General features: G+C 39.1%; 1 protein-coding gene and 2 pseudogenes across 1 annotated transcript; 1 reads left to right on the forward strand and 2 right to left on the reverse strand.

Moving 5' to 3' along the window:
* The first annotated feature begins 3,370 nt into the window (after positions 1 to 3,370).
* On the forward strand, positions 3,371 to 10,809 carry LOC133718154 (uncharacterized; annotated as a pseudogene).
* Positions 10,810 to 11,014: 205 nt separating this feature from the next.
* On the reverse strand, positions 11,015 to 11,865 carry LOC133718155 (kiwellin-1-like). Its single transcript, XM_062144971.1, has one exon. The coding sequence runs from the start codon at positions 11,813 to 11,815 to the stop codon at positions 11,255 to 11,257; it is 561 nt and encodes a 186-aa protein (XP_062000955.1). The 5' UTR covers positions 11,816 to 11,865; the 3' UTR covers positions 11,015 to 11,254.
* Positions 11,866 to 15,251: 3,386 nt separating this feature from the next.
* On the reverse strand, positions 15,252 to 17,816 carry LOC133716357 (uncharacterized; annotated as a pseudogene).
* Positions 17,817 to 24,649: the final 6,833 nt, after the last annotated feature.

Consider the following 24,649-nt stretch of genomic DNA (forward strand, 5'->3'; position numbering starts at 1 on the left):
AGTACACGACGTCAATTTTTGACACCAAAATGTCCATTATGCCCTCAGTTTTTTTTTTTTTTTTTAATAAATTTTTTTTCCTTCGTTTTTTCTGTTATTTTTTTTTTCCTTCGTTTTTTCTGTTATTTTTTTTTCTTCCTTCGCTTTTTTTTTCCTTCGTTTTTATCTCTTTCTTTCTTTTCACATGACTAAATATTGGCTGAGTTACAAATATAAGTTGTAGGACCATAAATCTCACCAATTGGAGGGCAAGGGCGGCGTTGGAAGCGAGGGAGTGAGAGTGGAGGTGAGGAAGAAGAAAGAGATAAAAACGAAGGAAAAAAAAATAACAGAAAAAACGAAGGATGGTTGGGTAAAGATTAGATTTTTTTTTTTTTTTTGTGGTAAATTCTGGGTGTGTGATATTGAGGATGGTTGGTGTTATGGTTATTGGGTTTGTGATTGTGATTGGGTGTGTTCACATTTATTTTTGTTTATGTTGTTTGTCTGGAAATTGAATTGCAAAGGTTATGGGGTGAGGCAAGAGGCTGCGGTTTGGCTAGAGGAAAATCCCAGAAGAAGAAGAAGAAGAAGAAGAAGAAGAGGAAGAACAAAAAGAAATGAAAAGGAAAAAAAATGAATTAAAAAAGGGTAAATTGGTCATTTTACATTTTTTTGAGGACCCATGTACTTGCCACGTCAGCAAATAGACGGCCCCGTTAGGAATTTTTTACGGAAGTATCACGTTGATGTCAAAATACATGTTTGGGTATCACATTGATACTTTTGAGAGTTCGGGTATCAAATTGGCCTTGGCAGCATAGTTTGGAGTCGGTAACTGAATTTTTCTCATTATACATATATATATCTAAAGCTGAGTTAACGTTCACTCGGAAGGAGAAATGGCTCTTCCGCCCTTGATTTTCTCTTCTAATTGCAAGTTTGTCTTCGTGTCTCATACTATGTTGGGTGGGCATATCTGTCTTTCGGCAATGGAAGGGGACGAAAGGACCTTTTTGTCCTGCTTTTTGTTCTGCAATTTCAGGGTTGTTCTTGGTGTTTGGCACGACGTCGGCTGGGCATATGTGTCTTTGCGGAGTTGAAGACGTCGTGGTGGGGTTTATTAGAAAGGCAAAATATAGATAAACAACAAAGCTGATCTGTACTCCATCCAAATCAAGGTTAACTGACCTCAGAGTGATCAAGATCAAGAACAAGAACAAGAACAGTGACAACTCGGTGAGACTTTAGTTCTTTCAAATCGATGTCAACATCATCATCGTTATTATTCATCTATTAGTCATGTCATATATACCCAAACTGATTTCGTTGAAATTCTTCTTCTATGATTTGGAGTCTCCATCAAAGTCCAAGCAATCAAATAGAAAAAAGGAGGAGGACGGGCCACTTTCAGTTTTTTTTTTTTTTTTTTCTGCAAAAGGTCGACATGACTCATGAGCACATGAGTGCGAGAATAGATTTAGCTACTTATATGTATTGGCTGCTCCATATCCCTCCGAATATCAAAGTGAAAATAAATAAGGTTAATGTGTACTTTGTCGTTCAATATTAATGTCTGTATCAGAAATTGTTTTCTCAAATCAAGCACATTGAGATTGGTCTTTCTCCTGTTGCGCAATATTGTGCTATTTGTGGTTAAAATTATTTATAAGCTCTAATGTGCTGCTTTTGTCTTAGGTTGCGGATAAGCTGCTTGATCAAGCTACTAGCAGTTTAGAAAATGCCAAGCACGTCATATTGTTAAGCAAAATCAAAATTGTGACACATATCCCGATTTGGTAGAAGTACATATTTGCATTTTTAAGCCCTATGACTGATCACCTTAAACATGGTTTTTAGTTGAAAAAGTAAATAAACATTAGAGATATTTGAAAGATACCATTTTGGTCGTATGAAAATCTCATTATATGGACTTTCAGTGTTCTTAAATTGAAATTGATTGTGTGCTTGTCAAGAAATGTCTTGATAGTCAAACTAGGAGAATTATTTAAAATGCTCCGAATAGAAATGCATACAATACAGTTTGCGAAGATAATACTAATTTGATACTAGTCAAATTTGAGTTTAAAAAAAAAAAGTTATATGAATATTATCTTCATATAAGGGGATGATCTTTAAACAGAGATGAAGGGTTTGGATTCGAGCTTACATCCAATTCTTCAAATTAGGAAAAAAAAAAAAAAATGGATCAAGTCGGTCAACTTATATAGATCATATCCAGAGTGAAGCTTCACTTTAAAATTAAAGTGCGCATTTAGAGTTTAAGATCACTTTTCGGTCGCATATCCACATTTCGACCGTTCAGTTTTTAGGTACTAATGTATAGATCATCTCTGCAAATTTTCAGTCAAATTGATAATCTTTAACATATCTAACTCGCTTAAACCAATGGACGAACTGAATCTGTTCAACCTGAACCATATTAGCTTTAAGGCAGTTATCAATGACTTAACGATCAAGACTGAAAGGATAATAAACAAGATAGTACATACACTATCAAGCTACCTGAACCTATAAGCCGACCACACATTAAAATCACGTCCAAATGCAGAAGTTAAGAACTGGGGGAGGATGCACCAAGCATGACTGCCCTCAACTTTGGGAAGCACCAAAGTTGGCAAGAACATCAGCTGGAACATTACCCTCCCTATAGATGGGTGAGACTCGAACCTGTAAATTCCTTGCCATTGCCAAACCATTAAGCCATTTCGTGTGGAGCCTCCTTGGAATGGGTTTTGGATTTTGATAATACCGTATAACCATTTCAGAATCATACTCAATCCAGACATTATGCCAACTCCTCAACATGTCAACTCATTCTTGAAAGCATCAATAGTGGCTTGGACATCACCTGCCATAATGTCAATTGCCACTTGAAGTGTTTTAAGGGCATCACACATTGCCTCAATTTCCTTGTTCGGAACAGGAGCTTCTTCTTCATGTGTCTCATTTCGGCCTCATCTAGCTTTTGCTTCCTTAAGAGACACAACTTGGTCCTCGATCCAATCAAACTTTTGTTGGTTTGACATTCTGCCAGCCATCATTCATGATTTTTGAGTTGAGTTGAGTTGGCTTTGATACCAACTGTCACACGGCAAATTGAGATGTGCGAAATTGACCAAACGACACTTATTAACCTTAACCTCATACGTAACTCAGTTGTGTGAATACCTTGCAAGGAATAATGAAATCCACGTGGTATTATGATGCTTGTGTTTACTTTAGTGAATGTTGGGTAACAAAGAAAAACAATCGAGCACTTGAAAAAAGAAAAAATAAATAAATCAAGAAACTATAATGGATACCCAATTAGTTCAAATATGTACATATATATAGACACACACCCAGTGAAACTAGATGATGAGAGATGTGCTCCATTTTCCTCTTTACCATGTAACAACAGCTCCCATACGAAAGAAACTTGAGTCTCTCTGGGATCAGAAGTACGATTCCCCCCACCCCCAAAATGGCTATCCTCGATAAGACCACAGACCACTTTCGAAATCATAAACCCATCTCGTTTCATTACCTTCACTTTCCCAAACCCTTCCGACTCCTCCGCGTCGCCGTTCTCGACTCGCCGCCGACCCACCCCGAGTCGCCGGAATGCTCGTCCCCAAACACCGCTACTCCGACTGGATATTCTCCACCCACTCCGGCCATCTCCAGCTCCTCCTCAGGGGTGAGCTTGAAACCTCTCTTTCTTTTGGGAGATCCAAGTCCAAGTCCTGCTTTAAACACGGCATTCCTGAGATATATACCCATTTTGAGTTACCAACATAATTTGATTTCTAGTTTTGTTTTGGAGAAATGCGTTGGGTGTTTGGTTGGTGAAATGGTGGTGGAGATTGACTCTGGTGGTGAGATTTCAAAGAGGGAGCTCAGGAGGCGTTTGAGGATTATGTGATCCAGACGGAGGTGCGCATTGTTCCCAAAATGGGTTTTGGTTTGGATTGTGTGGGAATTGGACAAGTTGAGTTTAGGCTGGATGATAGTGTTTTAGTGCACTCTTATTTGGTTCCTATGGTGGCAAGTCTTAGCCTGGCTGCTCCTTATATTCAGGGACGGATTCGAAGTGGGGTAAAAGGCCAAAAGCTTTGTGTTTAGGAGTTGGGGGTGGGGCTTTGCTCGGTTTCTTGAAAACCCAATTGGATTTTCAGGTCGTGGGTGTGGAAGCCGATGAAGAGGTGCTAAGGGTTTCTAGGCGGTATTTTGGGCTAGACAATGGGGAGCATATCAAAGTTTGTGTTGGAGATGCATTAAAAGTTATTGACAAACTTGCTGGTGCCCGTGAGGTAGAGGTTGGTTGTGACGTGGGCAGTGGTAATGACTATCAACATTTGATGTGATTATGGTTGATTTGGATTCAAGTGATGCTAGGGATGGTTTAATTGCTCCCCCATTGGAGTTTGTTCGGAAGCATATCCTTTTGTCAGCCAGATCAGTTCTTTCTGATTATGGAATCATAGCTATAAATGTGATTCCTCCAAATACATCATTTTACAGGACATTGATCCATGAGTTTCGAGATGTTTTCAATGAGCTATACGAAATAGATGTGGGAAATGGAGAAAATTTTATTCTTATTGCTGTGGCATCTCCTCTCATGCCGTCTAGTGATTGTGAGAACTGTTTCCTCAGCAAACTAGGAAAAGCCATATCTGGGGCATACTTGAATTCCATAAAGAAGATCTAGCTTTAATCCTATCTTTGTTAAAGGGATTAGCTATGGGGTGGGGAAGACATAAAAGCGTAGAAAGAACCATTCTTTGTTATGTTATGAAGGTAAGAAAAGGAGGAGGGATGAACAGCCGAGATACTTGGAATAATTCTACCATCAACCCCAAAATTTTAATTAGCCCACTTCTACATGGATTGGAGGAGAGAAGATGAGATAGTAGAAGAACTCTGTACAGCAGTAATTCTTGTTCTCACTTTAACTTTCCCTCCAAATTTCTGTTTTTATCCAAAATACCATGGAGATAGAGGAATTAAATGGTGGCTATTGTGTTTAGAGTGAAACATGACCAAACAGTTTGCTTATGAGTATAAACTGCAAGTGGTCTCCTGAGAAGAAACCAACATTAGGTATGCTTCAATGACAGTTTAGAAGTTTATGTTACTCTTATGTGTAGTAGCTTATAGGAATCAAAGAAAGAAAAAGAGTGGGCTATTGCAAGTGCAGTTTGAGATTAACTCATCCAGATACCGTAGAACTTTCTTTTGCTTTGAAAGAAACATTCCAATAATTCTTTGCTGCAAGAATGTTTCATATATTGGGATCTGATCTTTCAAATCTGTTTTCAGGTAACTGATTTTGATTGGAATAGGATGCTGGACAGGTCTTTTGGGGAAATAGATAAATAAGTGAGTAGCGATGAGCCAGGAAGATTTGGACAGTAGCTTTGGTGGCTTTATTGAATGTGGAGCTGTCCAACTAAATGAACTATTTTTGCATTGTCAAGTGGCCAGAAGGTAACTAAACATAACTCTTATCTGTTTTTTTATCTTTTATCGTAAGCCAGGTTTTGGTTATCAAACAGACAGTTGCGGTGTTTACTGTGTGCCTAGCCTCTTTTTTTGTTTTTTGTTTAATGAACACCTGAGGAAAATGAAAAAAAAAAGAGACAGCAAACAGAGACATCCCGACCAGGAGAGGGGGGAAGTGAGAACTAATAACGTGATATTGAAGTTCCAGCCACTTGTAGTATACACATTTTATGAAATACCATATATATTTATTAATACAAGCTAAGTTTTGTTTTGTGTCCGTATACCATGTGTTGCTGCTCAATTCAGATCATGAAAAAATTAAATAATACAATAAAGAACATAATCTTGGTTTTTCTGTCCATCATCACTTTAGGTCCTCTGTTTTTTGAAGGCGATCTCCTCTTTCGTTGTGCTCCTTCATTCCTTAACAGGGGAGTGGTTTTCTGGGAATAGTTATGGTGGTTGTATCACTTTACAGAAACAACCTTTTTTCGAGCCATGAGTCACGATTCAAGTTTTCAAGTTTTCCATGATTGTGGACCTCTGAAACACCATTCATATTGCAACTCTTTCTTGATTGTGGCTTTATTAGAATCTTTCTGTGGTTTGCAGTATATCTAGGATTTGAACCACCACCCAAAGATAAAATGGTCCTATCCTGGATACTAGTTTTGTGTCCTTATGTTCAGATTGAGAAGAAAATCCAGGCATTAAGTAAACTTTGATGGGTAATTAGGAGGGATCTAATTTATGAAATAATTCAGTGGTTATGAGGCTGCAACAATGATTTGGGCAGCAGCAGAGTTACTGACATTAAATGTGGAGGCAGTCATAGCATAAGAGAGGGAATTGGGGAGTAAGGACAATTGTCAAGGACTGAAATCATTTTCTCCTTCTGTAAAGGTCACAAGTTAACAAATTGACTTTGTTTCTCTTTTGTCTTTGGTCTATTTAATATGTAATTTATCAAATAAACAGTATATAATAGTGGGTCTCAAATTTATAGAAGAACTGAAACTGATCTTGTTCTTGAAATGAATGCAAAGAACACCCGAAGGGAAAGGGGCGAGGGGTGGCGACAGAGAGAGAGAGAGAGAGAGTAAAGAACTAAAGGAGAAATATTAAAGTTGCAGCAACACATCTAGTACATCACAATTTCATGAATCATGGGTTCTTGTGAGTGCTTCTTACATTAATAAAAAGAAAAATGATTATTTGTTTGTGCATGTATGATACTCATTAACTACCGAAACTAAACACCATTTAGTAAGATTTGTAATGTCGTTGACAAGTTCTATGGTCAAGTCCCACAAACTCTTTGTTGTGCTCATTATTGATGCCCTGTTTTCTTTTTTCTTAATAAATATGGCCGTTGTGTTTGATCGTTATTTATAGGAATACTTATTGAAGCATGACTTAGAAGTTATAATAATTTTGAATCTCTGAACTACCATTCATTTGGCTAGTCTTTATTGAGTCTGACTTTATTACAATCTTTCTGCATTTTGCAATAGTAGAAGTACTAGTTGAAGTCTAAGTCTGTTACAATACATGAACTGTAATGTATAAGGATGGTAATGCACATGCTTCTTTAAAATTAGAAAGATATGGAAATGCATATGCTTCTTGTGTTTGAATAATTGTTGAAGAACGCGTTACAAGTTTATGATAATTTTGGATCTCTGAACTACCATTCAATTGGCAAGAATTCATTGTCTGTGACATATTTTACAATTTTTCTATGTTTTGGAATAGTAATAGTACAAGTCTTGCTCTAACTCTATACTGGGCATGAAGATAATGTATAAGGATGATAATGCATATTCTAAATATACTAAAACGTCTACACTGTTCCTAAGCACTGTTCATTATACTGTTCATACACAGTTAAATGACTGTGTTTCCCTCGAACGCAATAGATAAAAACAGTGATTGATTTTGGAAATGCCGGTTTTGCTCGAGTTTACTGAATAAAGAAAACGCCTGATATTGTAGTGCATTCGGGAAGGTTCGATTGAAGGCTGGCATTGGACGAATATATCGATCTTCATCGTTAATACTGGTGGAGCAAGATTCTGAACAGATTACAAGTTAGACGATCTTCATCGTTAATACTGGTGGAGCAAGATTCTGAACAGATTACAAGTTAGACAGGTTGGGTTTACAGAGTTTATATGCCGTATTTGATATCAAATTTCGGATTTTGTATTCTGGATTTGATGTAAGATTTCGAGGAGGAAAGATTAGGGACCTGGGTCTGGGTTTGTTTTGGATTGTTCTACCATGATTTCTAATTTGTTTCATTTATTCTTTGTCAGTTGTTGCCCAAGGCTGGGTGATTGAAGCAGAGGATATATACGGTTCGTATTTGGTGAGTTCCTTCCTGATTGCTCCGAGCACCTCATTTTTGTTTGGTCTAATTATTTATGTCAAAACCCACGTTTCTATTCATCAAAATCGTTACTGGGTTTTGAAAATGATAAACAAAAGGAGAACATGGAGGTGGCTCTTTTACAGTTTCATACCTTTTTTGGATTCATCTATATCACTTGAGGAGGGATTAGATTGGAAGTTTCAGGCTTTGTTTTTTTTTTATTAGTTTTGAAATTTGGTTTTGACCTAAATGAAATTTTAATGTCTGCTCTTTAATTGATAGTTTGGTTGCGTTTTGTAAAACATAGATATTTTGGCATCTGTTTTGCTTGCATTGTGATATGGATATCTGTTTTGCTTCCAACTGGATTTTTTTTTGGCAGACTGAGATAGTAAATATATGAATCGTGCGAATGAAAATTATACAATAATGAGTGCAATTTTATGACTTTCTGTTCCAAGTTAAGTTAATAATGATTGTTATGGTTTTAGTTTAATTGTGTGTTGGTTGCACATCTTATATCATCTTAGATCTTATATGATCCAAATGAAAATTAAGTTACAGTAAGCTGATGATTGGAAAAAGGTTTTCGGAGCAGGTTAAATCTTTGAAAGGATTTGTAGAGGCAAAATCTGTTGGTGAAATTCATTACGGTTTCCTATTGTGTTTTGATATAGGTTAGCAAATGTTTCTTATTGGGTTTGCCTCATTGAAATGTGGAAATGTAGTCCACTTTTTGTATATAGAGGGAAAAACGAATAAATGGAAATTAAAAGCTTTCCAGGTGTAGGATGAAAAACTGGTGTTATTATTATTCTCTGTGTGTGAAAGGTTTGAACTTATAAGCAGTGCCACTATTGTGTTTTAGGTGCTTAAGTGAACTCTCAAATAAGAATGGAGCATAGGACCTACCTAGATTCAGAAGAGCCTCTTCACCGAGCTAAACCAACCCTTAATAGACTAAGGGCCTTCCTTTACCCAGCAATGATCCTATCTCTAAATCTCCATTATTAATGTTTCATTTTATCTTTTTTTAAAAAAAAAACTGCTTTTAGATGAATTTATTTGATAACAGGGGTCATCTGCTTGATGGGAAAAAGAGTTACCAGGAAGCATGACAATATTGAAATGAGCATACTATCACTGTCATGACTAAATGCATTCTAAACACTTGATGCAGTCTTCAATCCTGAATATTTATGTAAACAATATGATTATAAAAATAACATTAAACTTGCATTTCAGAGTGGCGGAGCTTTGCTTCATGTTCCAGGGACCATAGATAAATTAAAATCAGTTTTACTTTTAGTGTGCTATGCTTTCAGTTTTAAAGGTCTGTTAACAAGAAAAGAAAAAACAAAAAGAATTTATGTTACTATTACTACTAGGAATCTGTTAAAGGGTTGCAAGTTGTGTCACTCTGTTGTGACTATTTCAGTCACCAACAACAAAAGGCTACCTCCAAACTCACCCTCTCCTTACAACACAGCAAGAGTAGTAGAGGACGTAAACTGCTTGAAGGTGGTTGTAGATCATGTGCTATCTCTCTAATTATTCTTGCATCTTTTTGCAGTTTTTGTGCCCGTGAGGCATAAGCTCCTCCACTGGTTGCTGCTTCGGATTGTGAGAGAGAATAATTACTGTGCTTCGGGTGGTTTAGGGTTTAGATAACTCTCAAGGAATGAGCTTTCCCTCTGTAAAGGGTCTGATTCTCAATTTCTAACAATGTAAGTAATTTGAATATGTATATATTTTTGAATGAACCCTGCATTCAAAAATAGTCACAGAAATTTTGGAATCATGGTTTGCCTTTGACTTTTTACTGGTTTCTTGATTTTTGTCAGCTTTAGCTTGTGGATACATTGTCCACTGTTCTGTGCATTCTCATTTTCAATGACTTGTAGTTTGCTTTAACAAAAATTAGAAACATATATGAGCGAAAAATATTGAAGGAAATGTGAGGGGAAAATCAGCTTTCTTGGGTTTAGTTCTTGGCCTGTTTGAGTAGCAGCATTAGGCTGGTTAGCTAGTAATGCGGCAAGAATAGATAAGACTTTTTATATAGTGGCAATAAGATTTTGTCATCCACTAACATGGGAAGTGCATTGCAATAATTGTCCATGTACCACAAATATTCTTTCATTTTAATTTTTCATGTAGTTCTACCTCATGGATACACACCATTGGTAGTTTTGAAGGAACTTTAAAATTTCAATTCTGACCGAAAGGAGTTGCTTTTACAGAAAGATAACGTAGTAAGCTAGGAGTTGGTGGGTAGATGGAAGGAGAATGGAGGTGGGAGCAATTTGATCGGGCAATAAAGAACTTCCTAGGAGATATCATTGGGAGCCATATTCCTTGTGGCAGGGTACGGCTGAGAATGGATGGCTAAGCCACTGTATAAGACAATCTCACATATAAGAGGTCAGGAGTTCGAGCCCCATCAAGGGTGGGAATGGGGTGGGGTTTTTTTTTAAAAAAAAAAAAAAAAAACAAAAACAAAAAAAATCTCACATCTTCTTTAGAGTGCTGCAAATTTGTATTGTGGAATGAGGAGAAGATGAGATTTGGGGAAGCGGTTGTACAAGTCGTTTATGCAGCTGCTGTTTCCCAGATATTTGGGCTCCTGTTTCACTTGTGCCTTTACAAGGCAGAATGGTTTGGGTGTTATCTGTACAATTTTAATATTTGACAGATATCATTTTGGTCAGAATCTCATTATATGACCTTTAATGTTCTTAAATTGAAATTGATTGTTACTGAAGTCTCATGAAATAATTTCTCTTTCTTCTAGAAAAAAAAGTTGAAATTGTGTGTTTGACAAGAAATGTCTTTATAGTCAAACTAGGAGAATTTGTTATAATGCTCTGATTAGAAATGCATAGAAGGCTGTATTACAGTTATAGCTGGCAATACTTGATACAGAGATAATGTTCATTTGATACTAGTTATCTTTGAGTTTGAAAAATAAATGATCTGGGAATATTAATATAGTGGGATGATCTTTGAACTGAGATTAAAGGTTTGGATTGTCGAGAATACATACAGTTTCTCAAATTATACAAAGGGGATCTTGTTAGTGAATACATATGCGAGTTTCAGAAAGGGACATATGATGCATTAACTTCGATATATGACTCGAATTAGTTTCATTAGAAAGCATAGAAGTTTCAAGTCCATTCTATATTTCACAACTAGATCCTTTCAAGTAAAATATCACAGAAGATTTAGTTTGTTCACATAAACAGAAGTCTTCTATATTCACTTTCTATAATGTACATATGATACATTCCACACACATAGACGCACGCATACAACAAAAATAAGCAGAATCAAACCCCAAAGAAGAAAGAAAATAAGCAACAACTTGGAGAAACTCTAATGTAACTAAGCATCGGACCATGTGATATCCAAGCCGCCCCAGTTGTCCTCAGATACACCCAAGGCTTTCCAGACAGCCTTGGAGGCATCAACAATGTTGTTGGGACAAGGAGGCTGATAATCATGGTCAGCATCACATCCCTCAGTAGAGTCACACTCATCCACCACCATGGCCACCACGCTACGCCCATTACCACTAATGCTGATGTTGTTAAGGCACCTTGACCCACCGTTGTACCATCCGGTGGATAATGCAACAACTGGAGTATTGTCATTGTGATACTTGCCGTCACATTCGGATGGGCCTCCTCCATCACCACCTGCCTCAAAGCTGTTGAGAGTGAGGTATGCCTGGGTGTTACCAGACATGGGTGGCGAGCAAGTGTAGGTTGGGTACATTTTTCCAGCTTTACAGCAGTCAGAGTCATCCTCCTGGTTACATTGTCCAGGTGGTGGTTTCCTTCCTCTGATTCTTCCGCTTGGGCGACATTGCTGAGCTGCACTAACCAAGCAAATTGCTAAAAGGAGAATGACTAGAATAGACCCTTTTGAGAATAAGCTAGTCATTTTCTCTCTGTTTTCCTTTCCCTGTATATCTCTTTGCTTGTAGATTGATGCTTAAAAGCAATTGCGGGTATGTATTTATAGCTATCAGAATACCAGAAAGTACCGATCGATTGTTCAACATATGTTTTGTAAAGCAGTTGGGTATTACACTCCATCAACGTAACGAAGACCTCACTTGTAAATATGCTGTGAAACCATGTGTCAGCTTCTACTTGAGACTACAATGGTGTCCTCATCTTTTGTTTATTAAGAATTTGTATAGATAGTGAGGTTTAGCATCAGGACTGTTGCATCTTTTGAATATTGTTACAAAAACTATTGCTTTCAAAGCGCCATTTTCTCCAATAAAGGGAGCACTGTTGTGAAAATCTCTACTTAACAAATCATTGCTCTTGTTTTGTTTTCATCTAAGTGTGACATCTTCTTTGTTTTCCTCCTTGTGAAAATAATGTCGTCTAATGGCACTTTCTTATATCTAAAGAAATTTGAAAGAAATGCCTTGTTATGGTTTTCATTAACTTTTTCCCTGTCCTTCTTGGCCTTCAAGTCAGTCTTCACCCTGAAAGGGAGATATGCTTGAACATCTAGTATTGATAGATTCCTATACACATAAAAAAATTGCAACCAACTATAGCTTGCAGTTTAGCAGTATTTCACTTAACCGAACTGATTTTGATCACTTGAATTTATATCGGTGGTATTCAATCTTTTTGAAATTTACTTCTAATTTGTCATGAAAACAGATCAACTGACATGACTAGGTGTGCAGGAGTGCTTAACTCCAATTCTTATAATGACCAAAAAGGGTGGAAAAACCTGGTACTTTTCATAATTTGGAGACAAATCCCAGAACAAATGATGCAGTATAATCACTGCCTACGCACCAGGATCAACAAACTCAAAGGTATAGGGCTTTAACACACAAGTTTGTAGGGTAGAAAGTGAAAGCTAAGAACTAGGATTCCCTCCCAGGTTTCTCACTCACACACAAGGCTTCACACCAACACTCCAATCTCTGGAAAACTCAGAAACACTCTGAAATTTTTATTCATCACGACATATCTGGCCACTTGGCACTTACACTTATTTATATTTGAGCAGATAGCTCATATTAACTAGCATTAAAGACTCTTTCATAGCTAGGGCTGTTACACTTCACAAAACTGAAGCATAAAAGACCTAATAAAGGAATTTAAACTCCTAACTGAAACTAAAATAATAAAGAAACCTTAAAATTCCACACTGAAACTGACCCAAACTGAAACTGAAAGACACCTGCCTAGAGACTTCTAGAATGAAAGCAATTAATCAAACCATATGGAAAGGGAATGACTAGCTGCTCTCCTTTTCCATTTCTTTCGCTCATAAATCTTAAAAGGTTTGGCTATGATGTCCTCATCAATTCTCCCCGGCTGGGAAGAACTCGCCTCCGGTGAGATAAAGCTGTAGTATCTTTCCAGAATATCTGGATCGATGCGCTGCAGCTCCTCCTTAGTTACCCAAGTGTTGTCAGAATCTGGTCTGTCCTTCCATTTAATTAGGTACTTCTGGTAGCCACCTTGTCTTGTCGAAACAACCTGCTCATCCATAATGTTTTCCACTACATCTCTCTTAGGAACTTTAGAACGAGGCAAAGGTGGGGTGATTGGTGAAAATTCAGAAGAAAATGGCAACACAGGCACCATACGTTCTCTATAGAGCAGTAAGTCCTCCACATTAAAAGTAGAACTGATTCCCATTTTTGGAGGGAGTTCTAACACATATGCATTGGTTCCAACCTTCTGCAATACTTTAAAAGGTCCAATGCTGCGAGCTTGTAACTTCTTTGCCTTCCCTTTAGAGAAACGTTCAGGTCTAACTCGAACCATGACAAAGTCTCCCACTGAAAATTCCTTGAATGCTCGATGTACATCAGCAGCCTTTTTATATTGCTCATTGCTCCTGTTAATCCGACGATTAATCTCAGTATGCAGCTCATGAATATGACTTGCAAATTCATTAGCTGACTGTGATGGCCTATGTGAAACCGTCATGGGAATGAGATCTATTGGAGCTCTGGGCTTGTGACCATAAACAGCTTCAAAGGGACTCATGCGTATAGTCCGGTTAACTGAATTATTATATGCAAACTCAGCAATAGGTAAAATTGAATCCCAAGACCTGATATGTTCACCAACCAAACTTCGCAGCAGATTTCCCAAACTTCTATTCACCACTTCAGTTTGCCCATCTGTTTGCGGATGGTAAGCAGATGAAAACTTGAGTTTGGTGCCCAATATGTGCCACAAAGTCTTCCAAAAATAACTCATGAACCGAACATCACGATCAGACACTATAGTTTTAGGCAAACCATGCAACTGAACAACCTCATCCATGAAAAGCTTGGCCACTTCAGAAGCATCAAATGTCTTAGAACAAGGAAGGAAATGAGCCATTTTAGAAAAACGATCCACAACCACAAAAATGGAATCATGTCGTTGTGTAGTCTTAGGCAACCCAAGCACAAAATCCATGCTAATATCTTGCCAAGGAGTATGTGGGACAGGCGCGGGGTGTATAACCCTGTGTTTTTCCTTTTGTGTTTTGCCAACTGACAAGTACGGCATCGTTCAACAACTTTAGCAACATCGCGTTTGAGACTAGGCCAATAGAAGCGATCCTCCACAAGAGCAATGGTTTTGTCTCTCCCAAAATGTCCAGCGATCCCACCAGCATGTAGCTCTAAAATTAGGAAGTCTCTCACCGACGTGCAAGGAATACAAAGTTTGGTTCCTTTGAAAAGAAACCCATCTTGTAGAACAAACTCAGTGCTTTTGGATTGCTTTTCCAAGAGAGCTGAATATATTCTTCCAAAGTCTGGACAACTCAAATACTCTTCTTTCAGATTATCGAATCCAACCACTTCCACACTCATAGTGTATAAAAGTGAGTTCCTGCGGCTAAGAGCATATGCTACTTTATTCTCCACTCCAGATTTATGCTTCAGCACAAAAGTATACTCTTGAATAAATTCAGCCCATTTTGCATGTCGTGGGTTTAATCTCTTTTGCGAATTGAGATATCGCAGAGCCTCATGATCAGAATACAAGACAAATTCTTGTGGCAGCAAGTAATGTCTCCAATACCGCAAGGATTGAACCACTGCATAAAATTCTTTGTCATAGGTAGAGTACTTCTGCTTGGCTTCATTCAACTTCTCGCTGAAATATGCAATAGGATGCCCCTCTTGACTTAGAACTCCACCAATTCCAACACCTGAAGCATCACATGTAACCTCAAAAGGTTTTGTGAAATCAGGAAGGCGCATAACAGGAGCATTAATCATTCTGGTTTTGATCTCCTGAAATGCCTTTGCAGCAGCATTTGTCCACCGAAACTCCCCTTTCTTTATGCAATTAGTAATGGGAGCCATGATACAACTGAACCCAGCAATGAATCAACGATAAAAGGTAGCCAATCCATGAAAACTACGCACCTCATGTATGTTTTTTGGTTCTGCCCAATCAGCAATAGCCTTGACTTTCTCTGGATCTGCTTGCATTCCCTTTGACGACACAACAAATCCCAAAAAGATAACTTCATTGGACATGAATGAGCACTTTTTAAGGTTTGCAAACGACTTCTCTCTTCTAAGAGCTGTGCAAACTTGCTTCAAGTGATTAAGGTGCTGCTCTTTGGATGTGCTATAAATTAAAATATCGTCAAAATAGACAACCAAGAACTTACCCATGAACGGCCTCAAAACTTGTGTCATAACTCTCATGAAGGTGCTGGGTGCGTTAGTTAGTCCAAATGGCATGACTAACCATTCATACAAACCATCCTTTGTCTTAAAGGCGGTTTTCCATTCATCTCCAGGTCTGATGCGGATCTGGTGATAACCACTTTTCAAATCAATCTTAGAAAAGATAGTAGCTCCTGCCATCATGTCCAGCATGTCATCAAGTCTCGGTATTGGAAACCGATATTTGACTGTGATTTTGTTGATGGCTCGGCTATCCACACACATTCTCCAAGAGCCATCCTTTTTTGGTGTGAGAAGGGCAGGAACAGCACATGGGCTAAGGCTCTCTCGAATGAACCCTTTTGCAAGAAGCTCATCAACCTACCTTTTCAATTCTGCATGCTCGGTTGGATTCATCCGATAATGTGGTAAATTAGGTAATGTTGCTCCAGGGACCAGATCAATTGCATGTTGAATATCCCGGAGAGGAGGAAGTTCATTTGGAAGGTCCTCGGCAAATACATCAGTAAACTGTTCAAGGATTGATTTCACATCCGGGGGCAACTCCAAACTAGTCAAAGGGTGAGATTCCTTTGCAATCAATATAAAAATAACAGAATCACCTGTTGTCTCCCTTGCAAAGTGTCTTGGACTGATGATATTAAGGGATTTTGATTGCTGCCATCCTTTGCTAAGTGTTGGTTGGGGGACTGATCTGGGCTGGATCGGGTTCAACTTGATGTGCTTTCCTTCATGAATAAAGGAGCATGAGTTGGCACGGCCCGAAATGGTTACATCCTGATCATACAACCATGGTCTGCCCAAAAGAATGTGTCCCACGTCCATCGGCACCACATCACACCAAACAGTATCCTTGTAAGATGAAAACTGAATAGGAACTTGACATCGCTGTGTCACGGGAATGGAAGACTTGTCAATCCATGCCACACGATAAGGTTGAGGATGATCAGCAGCGGTCAAACCCAATTTAGAGATGGTTTGAGGGGAGACAACATTGATGCAGCTTCCATTGTCAATGATGACTTTATAACTTTTGTCTCCACACTTAACATAAGTGTGAAAAATGTTTGTTCTCCGCCAATCTTCAGTACTCTTAGGTTGAGTCAAAGTGCATCTAACCACAGCCATTCTTGGTTGAACAATGTCTATAGGTTCACCCTCCAAATCATCATCAGTAGCTGGAATTTCAGGCTCATAAACTTCTTCCTCCAATTCTCCTTGAGCATCAGCCTCTTCTTCTGTGCTTGCTGCAAACAAACTTCGAGTTTGCTCTTTAGTTGGGCATTGACCAGCATAGTGACCATAACCTTGACATCTATAGCACCTTACAGATCCCTTTCCTCGCATACCAGATTGTAATCCCTTTCCTTTTTCAGCTTTCACCAGCGAATTGGAAGTATTGGAGCCCTTAGAGAATGGAGACGGTTTTGTTCCAGAGGTGCTAGGACGAAACTCAGAGTTCCGCTGATCAAACCGCTTGTACACAGGGGTTGTAGGGGTCTTCAAGTAGCGCTCCAATTCCAGCACTAATTGATAAGCTCGCTCTAATGAATATACATCATGAGGAATCAGTTCTCTTTGAAGTTCTGGACGAAGACCTGTCCTGAAACGAGCAAGAGTTACTGATGGGTCTTCGGTGATGTTACATCTCACCATAAATTCTTCAAACTTATCAATATAATCAGCAGCTGTCATGCTTCCTTGACGAAGAGATTGCCATTGGTCAAGCAAGCGTTCCTTGTAAGACAAAGGAACATACTTCTCCTTCAGCCTTTCTTTCATCTCATCCCAATAAGCAATAGGTTCTTCACCATCTCTCGCAATTCGTCTTTCCACATTAGACCACCAATCTCGAGCCTTGCCCACCAACTTCATCTTTGCAAACCTTATCCTGCGATCTTCAGACAACTCATACCATTCAAAATAATGATCCATGTCTAATAACCAATCCAAGAAAACCTTTGCATTCAGCTGGCCATCAAAACTAGGAGCTTCAATCTTCATAGACTTCAGTGCTTTTTCTTCAGGATCATGTCCATCTTGCCCATTGTTACGTCGAACATTTTGTCTGCGAACATTCCTTCTAGGTTGCACCCTCGGCCCCCCACGTACACTTTCTTCTTCATTGTAGATGGAAGCTTCAATCTCTGCCAAACGACGGTCAAAAGCAACTGCCTGATCTTGTAATCTGGTCTCAAGATGACCAATTTGGGCGGCTAAACCTTCTATCGTTTTAGCCAAAGTTTCAAGGTCCATGGCTAAATGAAGTTTCTTCTGGATGGAGCTAGGAGACACCAGAGCTTGTCCAGCTCTGATACCAAAACTGATGCAGTATAATCACTGCCTAGGCACCAGGATCAACAAACTCTAAGGTATAGGGCTTTAACACACAAGTTTGTAGGGTAGAAAGTGAAAGCTAAGAACTAGGATTCCCTCCCAAGTTTCTCACTCACACACAAGGCTTCACACCAACACTCCAATCTCTGGAAAACTCAGAAACACTTTGAAATTTTTATTCATCACGACATATCTGGCCACTTGGCACTTACACTTATTTATATTTGAGCAGATAGCTCATATTAACTAGCATTAAAGACTCTTTCATAGCTAGGGCTGTTACACTTCACAAAACTGAAGCATAAAAGACCTAATAAAGGAATTTAAACTCCTAACTGAAACTGAAATAATAAAGAAACCTTAAAATTCCACACTGAAACTGACCCAAACTGAAACTGAAAGACACCTGCCTAGAGACTTCTAGAATGAAAGCAATTAATTAAACCATATGGAAAGGGAATGACTAGCTGCTCTCCTTTTCCATTTCTTTCGCTCATAAACCTTAAAAGGTTTGGCTATGATGTCCTCATCAACAAATCATGCAAATCAGGTTGAGCTTCTATGTATTGATCTTTTTGTTGTCTTTTTTGCTAAGATTGCATGGATTAAATCCCGAATTCAACTATTTTACCCTAGGATCTGTTTACAAATTCAATATTTCCTGCATATGCTACTCAGAAATAGTAATTATAGAAGGATGGGCCCTGGTCCTAGTGGTATAGACTATAGGTAACACTAGGGGTCGTCAATGGGCAGGGCCCAAAATTAATGGGCTCGGGCCGGGCCGGGCAGGGCCAAAACATATTTTTTTTATTTTTCGGGCCGGGCAGGGCCGGGCTTCTCTTAAAAATCAAGGCCCAGGGCCGCCCATGGGCCCTGGGCCTTACGGGCTTTTTAGGGCCGGGCTTTTTTGGGTGGGCAGGGCCGAGCCCATTATATTTATATGTCATAATATTTTGTTAAAAAAAATACAAAAAGCATGAAAAAATTATGATATGTTAATGATTGACCAAAATAAAATACAAAATTAAAAAAACATATGACCTAATGCAATAATTAGTTCAATATAACTACATAAAAAGATATTAATACAAGAATTGAATGGGCTTTCGGGTGGGCTTATAAGGCCGGGCCGGGCGGGCTTTAATGGGCATATAACGGGCCGGGCCGCGGGCCGGGCCTGGGCTTTGAACCCTCCGCCCTAGCCCTGCCTCGTGCCCAATGGGCAGGGCCGAGATGGGCTTTGCTGCGGGCCGGGCCGGGCGGGCGCCCATGGGCTTTTAGGCCCGCGGGCCAAATGATGACCCCTAGGTAACACTCGACATGTATCAAATGGCAATGGATTCGTCTATGTAGTAGATGATCCGAATTATGTACACTTTGCAATCTAGCATCATGCAAATTGTGCATCAACCAACAATGCTTAGCTGATTCTTGGACATGGATCACCAAACCTCTGACTCTGAGTCGATACAAAGATGAAGCATTTCCTCGCAGTAGAATTATTCGAGTGCTAGGCTGGCAGCTTCCAGTGGCATAAATTTTACAGGCACCAAAAGAGTTGCCAAATCTTGCATCTGGAGATGTAGCAGTGTCACTAGACCAAAAGAGCTCAAGACGTACAAATGTACAATAGCAGGCAAAAGAACCGGACACCATTTTTAAATCGTGTTTGCATAATCCCAGTTAATTAGTTGTAGATAACACATAGGTAGGACCCAATACAATCCCTTTTGATAACCTCTCTTTAATTATCGGAGAGCCCGAGTGAAAAAAAGATTTAAGAATATATCAAATAAACAAGGAATGAGAAAATGAGATTTAGGGAAGTGGTTGGAGGAGTCGTCTGTGCAGCTGCGGTTTCCCAGGTTATACTTGCTGCATGCTACTATTTCCTTGCAATTGGGTTCTGGATTCAGGAGGAATCTTCACCGTGCATCATTGATATCTAGTGGCTATTATTGTATTCAATTAGGGAAAAACTTTATGAGCAACAGAATACATTACATACGTATTACAGATATACAAAAGATAAATACAGCAAATATAATCAAACAATTAATAAAACTAGAATTCACCACCCCCGTCCCAAAGCATGACAACTTGTTCGATCCTATATATCCTCTGAAAGTGACCCTCTGAATAGCGGTCCACAGCAGCATTGCCAGCTGGATATCCTCCCGGGTTTCCTGGTCTTCCTCCTGGGCCAACTGGTTACTCCACTTCCTGTGGAAGTCTTCGAAAGAGATGCACAGTCAAGTATGAGGATTCCATGTCCACTAAGCGCAGAGCTGCCTTCTTACTCTCATCACGGAACCTTTCCAATGCTTCATTAGCTGCAGCAGCTATTTCAGCTTGCAGAGTCGGAAACCGTCTCAATTCCTATGAGTCACAAACATCAAAATCATTAATCTCTTTATCACTGAAAGAGCACTTGTTAAGCTGCAAACCTAACATACAAAATCAAGCACAAAGTTATAGTCAGAGTACTATTATAGATGATTTTTTTTTTTTCGTGAAAGAAATAAACCAATTCCACTGACGGGTAATGCAAGTTCCTTTGCCCATCCATAATATTAGTTCCTTTGCCCATCAAATCAAGCTTTGTCATCACCCCAAACGTTCGTTCACCTGTGTGCAAGTTATAATATAAGTGCATGAGACAAATTAACTGTAGGACAGTCCACAAGCAAGGGAAACGGTTTACTCTAACAAGTAATTAAACAGGGTATACCTGCTGCATCCACTTCCCATGCAAGTTCGGTAGCATCAGATGTAGCGATTGGTTGGCTGGAGATATTGCTAGTATGATGCTATTAGGCTACAATAAGCACAAAATCACCAATCAGAACACAATTGATGTTCATCATGTGAAAAATAAGATGGAATAGATGGAAATACACAGATGCCACCAAGAATAGGAAACCCTATTTGCACTCTATACCAAATGACTTGATCATAACAGATAATGAGAAAAAAGATGGTAGAACACTTGTCTAGCTGATCTCTATGTTAATGTTGTAATATATTTCCCTTCACAGTGCTGAAACCAAGGAGTTTAATATATACATGTTAGGTTGACATAATCAGTGATCAATTCCCTAACAACTTAAGCTTTAGCTGTCTAATGTCTCGTAGTATACTGAAAGCAAAATAACGGTATTATGATAAAGTCATAAAACTAAAGCACATAACAAGTGAGAAAGAGAAATTACATTATTTGCTAAAAAAAAAATTCAAATGCACAGTGAAAATAATTCCTTTAATCAACGATAATTGCATGTTTCAGTCCATCTGACCTCAAGATTATTGTGCTTTTTTTTTTCTTTTTTCTTTTTTTTCAATGTGTACACTCCATAACTTCTATAATTGTGCATGCATGTATGACTGTGTTTGTGTGGCTTTATGACTTCATAATTTATTACCTTCTCAACATAAGATCGAACCATGTTTTCAATACTTTCAGGCTGGCCCTCTGAAAATAATAAATGCCTTATTGATGACTGACAAATAAAATCACATCACGCAGAACAACAGTTTAATGTATAATTAACACTAGAATGAAAACAAACAGGAATTCGGAAAAGTGAATAATATGCACAATATCTAGAAGTTTTTTTTTTGAAACCCAAGGGGGACGTCAATCCATTGAATGTAAATGTAGGTAACATTACAAAATGACTCACCGGATTTCCCGGCTACGACAGAATTGAGCCATGAATAGAAACCCTAAAGTAAAACCCTAGAGATTCTAACATAATGTTACTTTAGAGTGAAGCTCTAAGTAACCAGTGACCAGTAACCTGACGCTACTAGAGAATGCCCCGAACACAGTCAAAGGCATACTCCAATATATTGAGAGCCTAATACACTTAGTCCCCAATCCACCTGGATCCTAAATACGGGCCCAAAAGTGAGCGGGCCTAACCAACACAGCCCACCCCGAACCACCAGGCCCTAGAGCAGCCCATGACACCAGAAAGTCGGACCAAGCCCAAGCCCCTGAAGGAATTCTCAGGGCACCCAGACCACCATCCCGACGCCGCCACACTAAGTCAGGCCACCGTCGGAGTACACCATCTCCATCACCCGCCGCGACTTTCGTCCTCACCGGGTGATTGTCGCTTCCTAGAACTCGGAGCCACCACCAGCCCACGAAGATCGCCGATCTGGGAACCGATCGAGGAACACCATGAGGCCAGACAACCCAACGCACTGCCGCCGCCATAGACCGGATCAGACCCAGCCACCACTTGCTAGAACCCGGATCCCATGTCTGGTTCGGGTCCACCAGACCACGGGCACCGCCCATCACCATCGCTGCGACAGAGACAAGCACCAGCACGGGCAAAACCCGAAGGGGGTAAGTCCCGTCGCCAAGCCGACGAGATTATGGTGCAGCAACTAGAAGGTTGAAAAGGGGAGATCCACGAATCCACAGGGCTCGCCAGCCAGAACCCACGAACGCTAGCGTCGCAGGCGAAGGAAATCGGACGGCAAAACCCTAGGGTTAGCCGCCGCAGAGAGGAGAGAGCGAGAGCTCCCATTTTTTAAAAGGGGGTTCCACATAAATAATATCTAGAAGTTATAAATGGGGGGAAGCTAGATCACTCAATAATGCAAACTTGATGTATAAGAATTTGCAAACTTCCTTTGATAATTCTAAGAATATATATATTATGTACATATCTTAGGAATTTCTGATTTATCTCTTCAATTTTGGCCAAGAATGAATGTGGACTTCAAGGAATGTATCTGGATCTGTTTTCAACCCTTCTGCTTGTTGTAATCCCTTGAAATTCTCCAGGAATGTATCTGGACATATTTTTAGTCCCAACACGTCACTTTTTACACCCCCTTATATATCTCACGGCAAAAATAATTATTTCACTTAAAATTCACTCCTTTTGCGTCCAAGAAACCCTAGTATACTTAGGTCTCTTAATTTGCCGCAATATTCCAAGTTTCTAAAATATTCTTGAGCTTCTTGAGTAATCTTTAAGCAGCATAGTCTCCTAGTGCCCTCAGGTTTCCTAGCCCCATCAGGACTCCTCATGTCTTCAGAACTCCTAATCAAACAAAGATTCTTCATATGAAACATTCTTGATCTTTCCAGAATCTTCTCTTGCTCTCCTAGTTCAACTGGGACTCCTTGTGTCATTAGGATTCCTTTTCCTGGTAGGAGTAGGTTTCCTAATCCAACTAGGTCTCTACATTTTTAGCCATTTGTCTTCATTTCTCCGATCATATGTTTCCTAGTTGACTCAGGATTCCTACTTTGACTGGGTTTCCTAATCGGACCAGGATTTCCTTGTTGGATCAGGATTTCCTGGCTGGACCAGGAAAACTTCATTTCTTCATTTCAGCTCATTTCTGCAGCCCTCGTGCCTTGTTTTTGTCGTTCTCAACGTTCCCTTGCTTCTCATTTGCTTTTAAGCTCATTTCTTCTCCATTTGCTAGCTCCTTGGTACCTAAAAATAGAAACTTTATTAAAATTGATTTATTTAAGGAAATAACTAAGTAAAATATGAGGAAATAACTATTAAAACATCGCATTAAAACCTATCATAATTTTGCAAAGAGGGTGGTGATATGGCACGTGTCATGTCATTTGGGATTCTATTTTGATACAAATTCTTGGGATTTCTAGTATTTTTCAAATCTAAAATAGTGTAATTGCTCTTCAACTTGTTTTCTCTTTAATAATTTTATTCTATTTTTTATTTTATCAAAGATATTGAAATTCCATTAATATTTAATAACACCCCTAGCTGTTCACCAAAAAAAAAAATAACACCCCTAGCCCCGAAAGGAAGTGAACCACTTTCTCCCCCAATATTGGGACAACACAGGAAGGAAAGGTCCCAACCTTTCTTTCGAGAATCCCATTCTTTTCTCCACCGATTCAATTTCTTTTCTCCTCCAATTCATATCAACGATGATACCCGACTGTGAATCTGTAAAGTTGGATGGCCTAGCATCGATTTTAGAGCCTTCTCTTCAAGAATACATGAGCTTCCACAAAAAAGATGAATTGTGGAGGGAATGGCCTCACGAAGATAAGAAATTCAAGAAGCTAAGGAGACCTTACTAGTTGTTATACGGGTAAAACCCTAAACCCTTAACCTGAACCCGTATTTGTGTTCTCAATCTTATCTTAATTTTTTGTTCATGATTTAGGGATATCATTGCTCAATCCTATCTTAGTTTTTTGTTATTAATTTAGGGATATCGTTGATGGCATGTTGAGCAGAATGAGTATTTCTAGTCCTATAGGAAAACTGACTCTCGAAAATATCAAGATCAAAGATAATGTTGCATGTCTGCCACTTTTCGCCCAAGGTGAACCAGTTCAACACCCAGGTGTAGTGCTCTACAACCTCACTGTAGAGTGGTTTGGTACTAAGCAGAAGGATGGTTTTGATATTGTTGAGAGAGATAGCTTGTATGTGGTGTTGGACATTCTAAAGAAGAAAGATGGAAGATATGCTACATGTAAGCCGTGGCTTGAGCGTTTGCGGTTACACAGTATGTTGCGCACATCAATGGAAAACAACAATTTTGTTGTTGGGAGCTTTAAGGTTTGCCTTTCTCTATTCTATATGAATGCTTGCAAGCTAGTGCGTGTGTGTGTGTGTGTGTGTGTATAACTTTGCTTAGGAACGGATTTTCAATTTTTTCCCACTTTCCGATCACACATTCAAATCTTAACCGTTCAGTTTTGAGGTCCTAATATATAAATCATCTCTGCA

The sequence above is a fragment of the Rosa rugosa genome, chromosome 6 (genome assembly GCF_958449725.1).
Source record: "Rosa rugosa chromosome 6, drRosRugo1.1, whole genome shotgun sequence".
NCBI lineage: Eukaryota > Viridiplantae > Streptophyta > Magnoliopsida > Rosales > Rosaceae > Rosa > Rosa rugosa.

What these genes read in the sequence shown, in the direction of transcription:
- LOC133718155 (XM_062144971.1), bottom strand. Translation starts at nt 11,815, where the DNA reads ATGACTAGCTTATTCTCAAAAGGGTCTATTCTAGTCATTCTCCTTTTA.